This window comes from Cavia porcellus, unplaced genomic scaffold (genome assembly GCF_034190915.1).
Source record: "Cavia porcellus strain 051 isolate PalLab524CR breed Dunkin Hartley unplaced genomic scaffold, mCavPor4.1 scaffold_23, whole genome shotgun sequence".
In the NCBI taxonomy this organism is placed as follows: domain Eukaryota; kingdom Metazoa; phylum Chordata; class Mammalia; order Rodentia; family Caviidae; genus Cavia; species Cavia porcellus.
Genome location: NW_026947506.1, coordinates 12,249,172 through 12,257,530, shown reverse-complemented (window position 1 = coordinate 12,257,530; position 8,359 = coordinate 12,249,172). Strand labels below are relative to the sequence as shown.

The 8,359-nt window shown below is 38.0% G+C and overlaps 1 protein-coding gene across 1 annotated transcript; it reads right to left on the bottom strand.

Moving 5' to 3' along the window:
- Positions 1-946: 946 nt before the first annotated feature.
- Positions 947-4,083, bottom strand: LOC134472252 (zinc finger protein 709-like; the record flags this gene model as incomplete). Its single annotated transcript, XM_063233525.1, has 3 exons — positions 947-991; positions 2,924-3,010; positions 3,097-4,083. Coding segments are annotated over 3 exons (1,119 nt in total), but the record flags the coding sequence as incomplete, so codon positions are not given.
- Between the last annotated feature and the right edge of the window lie 4,276 nt (positions 4,084-8,359).

The window sequence follows — 8,359 nt, the reverse complement described above, 5'->3', positions numbered from 1 at the left end:
GGATTTCTGTAATTTTGATTATTATATGCCTGGGTATAGCTCTGTTTGGGTTGTAGATGGCTGGGGTCCTGTATGCCTCATACATCTGAGTATCTTTACCTTTTGCTAAATTAGGGAAATTCTCCTGGATTATTTCTGTGAATAGCTTTGGTAGTTCATTTGTTTGTGTCTCTATTTCTATTATGTTCTTAATTCTAAAGTTATAGATCCTCTTATCATCTTCTAGCCTTTGTATTATTGCTGTTTGTTTTCTTGTTATTTTTAAGAAGTATTTCATTTCATGCTCCTGCATTACAAATCTGCCCTCAAGTTCAGATAACCTATCCTTAGTTTTCTCAAGCTGTTATGCCAGCTTTCAATAGTTTTTAGTTTCCTTGTAATCTCTGTGAATTTTCTTCATGTATCCCATGTTTTCTCTACTTTCTCCATCAAGCAATTCTCCCCTTTTTTTCTGTTTTTCCATTCTACTGTCTGTTTTTTCTTGGGTGGTGGTTAGCATTTCCCTTAAGTATTCTACTTATGTGTTGCTTTATTTCATTAAATATTTCACTTTTGAACTCGTCTATGAGGCTCCAGAGATATCACTTAATGTCTATTGGTGCCATGTCTGATATTGCATGTTTTTTCTCCTCATTCTCTTTTGAATTTACCTTTCTTGGATCAGTGTTCTCAGGATTGGGGACTGAAACCCCTTTCTTCTTGCTCCCTCTTCCCATACTTTTTGTTCCTTCCATACAAGTGTATATATAGGAGGCCCAATTTTTTTCTTTGTGGATTACAGTTTGAATCTGCTGGCTAGGTGTTCCCACCCACTGCAGTGTACTAGGGAAACACAGACCTGGGCAAACTTCTCTGGGCCTGCCCCTCCAGGACAACCTAGTGAAGGCTTGACTGATAGGGTGCACCGCCAGGCACTGGTACCTGGTTTGAGTTAGCCTACAGGGTCTTAATCAGTGGCGTCATCTAGGCCAAACACTCTGCACCAATCCCGCTTGAGAGGGGAATATGTGACTAAAGTCACTGCAATGTCCAGTTCTGGCTAGCCTGCCAAGTCCTGGAATGTACTCTTTTGAAGCCTCCTAGTCTATGGAAGGGTCCCCACTCCTTTCACTCACCACAGGTCAATGCAGGGCTCCCACTAGTCCTGCTCTCAACTCCATTCACTGATTCCCACTATCAGAGCTTTCGTGCATCTCTCTGCCTGCTGTGGGATGCAGCAGCAGTGGAGGCAGGAAATTCAAATCGTGATTTCCAGAGGTGTGGGTTCAAGCTTCCCTGCTGTGATTTTATCTGTTCCAGTTATAGCACCAGGATTGCATTTCCAGTTGGTTTCTCTCAGCGTAGTTTTTTTCCTGTGTTGGCAGGGTATATCTCCCCTTGCTTAGGAGTCCTCACAATGCACCATTCCTAGATTCTAAGCTGGGTATATCAGAGAACCTTCGTAACTGCTGTTATTTATCTGCCACGTTCTCCTGGAAGTCTGGCATAGACTTTCTAGCTTCCACCACTGACCCTTGGGTCCTCCTAGAATGGATCCATAAAAGAGACTCCATGAGTCCTTCTTGTGGGCTCTGGACCTCCGGTAGGACTCATAAGAGGCATTGTCCTGAGCTCTGGATTTTTATCTGGAATCCTGTGGGATGCTGCTGTGGGAGTTAGTCTCTTGAATAAATAATCCATGTCTTTGGTGTTGCAGATACACTTCCTGCATTTTCCTGTGTTAACTCCTGGTGAGTATTACAAAAATAATATTATAAACTCCTGTCAATCCAATTGTTCTCTGTGCACAATCCTTGACTATAACAGTCACTTTCCATACTTGAAAGTGAAAAGCACATTTCAGTTTACCATGTTTAATTACAAGATGCCATGTTGAAGCACAAGGACACTTTAAAATATCTAGAGAGGTACAAGTGATTAACAGAAAACCATACAACATGTGCACTAGAGGAGAGCCCCACCTCAGATTTGTCATTTATGAAAAATTTGTGAAGAAATGTTGACATCAAACTTCTGTATTATTTCTTCATGTCTCCTGGGGATATTTAAGTAAACTTAGATCTAAACTGTTGGACCAGGGACACTTTTTCTATGTATTTAACAACAAATATGGATTGCTGTATTTCTCACATTGCAAATCCAAAGAGGATCTCAGGCCAGTGAGCTCTTTCAGATATGTAACAATTATGATGGGTGTTGAGAGGATTCCCATAACACATAGGATTTATCTCTAGTGTGAGTTTCTTCGTGTATTTCACTTACACTATGGCTGCTGAATGAGTCTCCACTTGCTTACATAGCCAGTAGTTCTTCCCAGTGCAAATTCTTTTATGTGTTTTGCAATGACTGTATGTGGTAAAAGCTTTGCCACATTGTTATATACATAGGATTTCTCCCCAGTGTGAAGTCTTAGACGTATTTTAGAATATCCATATGTGGTGAAAGCTTTCCCACATTCTTTACATACATACGGATTCTCAAAAGTGTCAATTCTTTCATGTATTGGACAATGAGCATTTCTGCTGAAACCTTTCCCACATTCCTTACATAATATAAGTTTTCTGCCCAGTGTGAAGATTTCCATGCATTATGCAATATGTACGTGTGCTCAAACCATTCTCACGATGCTTATATACACTGGGTTTATCTTGAGTGTGAACTTTCATGATGCTTACAATGTCCATGCTGGGTAAAAACTTTCCCACATTACTTACATAGGGTTTCTCTCCAGTGTGAATTTTTTCATGCTGTTTACAAACTCTGTGTGTGGTAAAAGCTTTTCCACATTGCTTACATACATAGCATTTCTCTCCAGTATGAATACTTTCATGTTCCTTACAATGTCCATGTGTGGTAAATGCTTTCTCACATTGCTTACATTCATAGGGTTTCTCTCCAGTGTGAATTTTTTTGTGTTGCTTACAAACTCCATGTGGTTTAAAAACTTTTCCACATTGCTTACATACATAGGGTTTTTCTCCTGTGTGAAATTTTTCATGTTGCTTACAAACTCCATGTGAGTTAAAAGCTTTTCCACATTGCTTACTTACATAAGGTTTCTCTCGTGTGAATTCCTTCATGTTTCTTACAATATACACGTGTGGTAAAAGCTTTCCCACATTGCTTACATGTATAGGGTTTCTCTCCAATGTGAATTCTTTCATGTTCCTTACAATGTCCATGTTTGGTAAATGCTTTCCCACATTGCTTACATACATAGGGTTTCTCTCCAGTGTGAATTCTTTCATGTTCCTTACAACTTCCAGGTTGGCTGAAACCTTTTCCACATTGCTCACATACATAGGGTTTCTCTCCTGTGTGAATTCTTTCATGTATCTTACAATATTCACGTCTGGTAAAAGCTTTCCCACATTGCTTACATACATAGGGTTTCTCTCCAGTGTGAACTCTTTCATGATATTTACAATATGCATGCGTGTTAAAAGCTTTCCCACATTGCCTACATACATAGGGTTTCTCTCCAGTGTGAATTCTTTCATGTATCTTACAATATGCACGTGTGGTAAAAGCTTTCCCACATTGCTTACATACGTAGGGTTTCTCTCCAGTGTGAATTCTTTCATGCTCTTTACAATGTCTATGTTTGGTAAATGTTTTACCACATTGCTTACATACATAGGGTTTCTCTCCAGTGTGAATTCTTTCATGTTCCTTACAACTTCCAGATTGGCTGAAACCTTTCCCACATTGTTTACATACATAGGGTTTCTCTCCTGTGTGAATTCTTTCATGTTTCTTACAATTTCCACGATGGGTAAAAGCTTTCCCACATTGCTTACATATGTAGGGTTTCTCTCCAGTGTGAATTCTTTCATGCTCTTTACAATGTCTATGTTTGGTAAATGTTTTCCCACATTGCTTACATACATAGGGTTTCTCTCCAGTGTGAATTCTTTCATGTTCCTTACAATTTCCAGATTGGCTGAAACCTTTCCCACATTGTTTACATACATAGGGTTTCTCTCCAGTGTGAATTCTTTCATGAATCTTACAATATGCACGTGTGGTAAAAGCTTTCCCACATTGCTTACATATGTAGGGTTTCTCTCCAATGTGAATTCTTTCATGATTTTTAAAATATTCACATGTGTTAAAAGCTTTCCCAAGTTGCTTACATATATACAATGTCTGCCCATTGTGAAGTTTTTCATGGATTACACAATAAGTACGTGTGCTGAAAGCTTTCTCACAGTGCTTACATTTATAACGTTTTTCTCCAGAGTGAAGCCTTTCATGTACTTGACAATATGTACTTGTTGTAAAAGCTTTACCACATTGCTTACATATGTAGGGTCTCTCTTCTCTGTGAATTCTTTCATGTTTCTTACAAATTCTATGTGTGGTAAAACCTTTCTTGCATTGCTTACATACATAGCGTTTCCCTCCACTGCAATATTTTTTAGGGATCTGAACACTGTGGTCTGTTTCTTTCACATCCACATTACCTTCTGCAGTACAAAGGAATCCTTTACACTGATTCCAAGATGTATGTCCATAGGATTTCCCTAACGTGTTATTTCTGTAAAGAGATAAATCACATATAGTATTGACAACCATATTACTAAGATTTTTTTGGAGAGCTGAACAAAACTGTTTGCAATCTCACTGTTTGAATCCTCACTTCATGTGATTCACTTTTGTATCTTGATTATCTCTTTCTATGAGCACCATGTATAATCCTCAACTTGTGATTTCTTACTGTTTATTTTCACTTTGAAAGTAGTATTATTTCTACTTATTTTGTTTTGGTTAGTCTTTCCTTACATAAAATTTTAAAAAAAGGGAAATAATCACAGTGAAATGGGTCTCTGTGTTAATGACTGCATTAATGTCAAGTTCTGTTTTTAATGCCTGCAAAGAAATTCTGACAATGAAGTAGCAGAATGCCTGTTGAAAACAACCATTCCCAAAAGTCTCATACACATTTGGGAATCTTAAAAGTTGGTAACTTTGGGGCTGGGTATTTAGCTTAGCGGCATAAGCGCCTGCCTTGCAAGCAGGCAGTTGTAAGTTCGATCTCTGGTACCGATAAAAAGGACAAAGACAAAAAAAAATGTTGGTACCTTTTGAAATGCAGAATGTTTAGCTTCACTTTGGGCATGGGTACATATGTGTATGACATGCAGATCATTCAGATATGTTTCCCCATCACAATCTCCCTTCTGTCCTTAACCTGTAATTCCCTTTTCCAAATGGTCAGTCTTACCTTTCTCTATCAACTTTCATTTCATTCCACAATTTATATTTTGGGTTCTCATCTAAGAGACACCCTGTGACCTTTTAGGTTTCATAGCTGAGCTATTTCATTGAATTGATGGGAGAAAAACACACCTATGTCTTTTGGCAAAGGGTATTATATTATTTATTTTTTGACATTATGTAACACATTTTTTCTTTACCATGCTGGGAAAAAACAACAAATATTAGCATAAAATCTCTAGCTTTTTGATTTATTTTAAGAGATTTTCAATGATCATTAAGCTGTGAAGTTTGAACTTAAATTTGGCATTCCGCAAAATCTGATTCCTAGTGTGCTGGGGTTACAAGAATGCACAATCACATAGTCTATTAACATTTTACTTCTCCACAAATCCAGTGATAGATAGCTAAGCTGATGTAAGGCCTGATCTCTTATAACTTGATCTGCTTTGCATATGAGTAAGCATGTATCTGTATTTTATGTGGATTTTGAGATTTTAAAAATATACCCTGGAAAAGTATGAGGGGATCAACTTCTAAAGACAACTGCATACTGATATTCAGAATGAGTGCACTTAACATTCCACCAGCCCACTAAAAATTTGAATCAGAAGGGCTGATTCTCTAGAGCATGGCTTGGAAACATGAGCACTCAGTTTTATTTCAAATTGTATTGCAATCTTAGCAGTTTTTAGATAATGAATATGTTGTAATCACATGTATATATGGGTAGAAAAAGTGAAGGCAGAATGTCATAACTCAAAGTGTATGCCACTCATACACATCTATATGCAATGTCATGCATTTTCATATTTAATTCCCTCATTATACATGCCCCAGCTTATACATCTTCGAAGAATATTACTGACATTGAATTGAATGGTGCCTCATTTCTTTATCTGTCATTTTTCTGCTCACTCACTAATTACTCAGGAACATCCCTTCTCCTTGTGAGTGCAAATTACCTTAAGTATCTCCAGTAAATTTTGCATCCTTTTTCAGCTTCCTGGATATCCCCAAGTCCTCCTGAATTGTGGACATAAAAATACCAGGACTCATTAGAGTAATACATACAAATTAATAGATTTTGATTAGATTTATGATATAATGTGACCAGGTCTGAACTATTTTTCAAAATATTTTCACATTCTTTTTAATGAAACAGCACTGATGAGCAGCAAAAAATATTCTGATAGCATGAGTGACAAAAAAAATGACATCTTTACCTATCACAGTCATATTCCTACAGGTTTCCTCCATCACATCTCTGTAGAGGTTCTTTTGAGATGGACTCAGCAAAGCCCACTCCTCACTGCTGAAGTTCACAGCCACATCTTCAAAGGTCACCACCTCCTAAAGGATCATACATATATTTATCAAAGGATGGTTGAGACCCCAGGTCTGGGATATCTTAAGTTGTCTCCTACAAATCTGAATCAAAAGCAAAGTGTGGTGGTATATATCTATAATCCCAGCACTCAAAAGGCTAAGAGGACATCTTTGGTGAGGTCAGGGCAATTATAGGCTCCATTGGGTGTTAAAATTCAGCTGATATATATATACAGAAAGCTTGTCTCAAAAACCAAAACTAAACTAAACAAATAAGACCAAACCAAAAAGCTGAATTGAGACTGATTTCTTCATATCTTAAATCCATGTCGTGGTCATTAATTTTGTATATATACACATTTTTGGAGACAGCAAATTTGATGCTATATTGCAACTCATTGCTAATGTAACAGCCAAATAGGAGCACTGATTCTTGTGCTGTGTCTGCAAGATTCCTTGTGTACTGTCTCTAAAGCAGAGCTCACAGTGAGAAGCCTGTAGGACCAGCATCTCCAAAGCACAGAGACAGATAAATATCTCATCAATCAACTGGGAAGCCAAGCAAGCACATCCCCTCCCTGGTAAGTGGTGGCAGTCTGGCAGACTGCAGCCTCCTGAGATCCATGCCATGTTGCTACTTGGGACACTGGGAAGCCAAGGAAGCACCTCTCCTCCCTGGTAAGCAGTGGCAGTCTACCAAACTGTGGTCCTTCCAGAGGGAGAACCAGCAGCACTCCTGAGATCCACGCCATGTTGGAACTTAGGATGCTGGGAAGCCAAGCAAGCACTACCCCTCTCTGGTATGCAATGGCAGTGTGACAGACTATGGGCCTTCCAGAGAAGAACCAACAGTAGCTCCTGAGATCTGCACCATGATGGAACTTAGAATGCTGTGAAACCAATCAGCCTGCCTCACTGCTAAGCAATAGTGAACCTACTGATGCACAGCCCAGAATCAACCATTCCAATTCCCCTACCCCTCTTCTCCTAACCACCCCCCCCCCCTGTTAACAAATAGGAACCAGAAATCTGAGTGTCTCCTGGGAAGTTGACCATATCAAATAAAAGGGACTTTCTTCTACTATCTCTTTGATATTGTTATTACTGTAGCAAATATTGTTATAACTGTTTTGCTTCATTCTGATTAATGTCACTGATCTATTCAATATTGTCTTTTGATGAGTTCCATAATGTTCTATATTTCATCTCATTTTGATATATGTGATTGAAAGAACAACTATGACAAAGATAACAAAATATACTGATACCTATTACTGTTATCCCAGTAACATGCTGTGAAGTTCTGTACCAATTTCACTGTACAATCTTCATTGGCCTTATTCTGTCTTATTCTGTTGTATTTTACCACTTTCACAATTAAAAGAAATTTCTTCAATCACTTTGATAGACTACAGATGATGTCTCTTCAAATCTCATTTAAGCCACTGAGTACTTTGTTCTTAACATACTTAAATAGTATTTTGAAATATGAATTTGGTTTCATAGAACAAAACACAAATAGCATCAAATGTGGTAAATAATAACTCAAATGTTAGTGGAAAACAGCTGTATTTAAAAAAAAGTTTATAAAATGAAACCAGGCCCAAGCTATAAATTATACCTCACTGTCACCAAGCAACCAATTTCCATTCAGGTATAAGAAATATATCTTGGGAGGCTGGTGAAAGAGTTCTTCCTTGAATTTGGGGCTATCCTGAGTTATAGAGCTGTCTAAAATAGAGAAACTCTGACTGAGACACCCCACAGACAAAGTGAAACTTGAAAAGAGACTGCATAAGACACCTTTGGT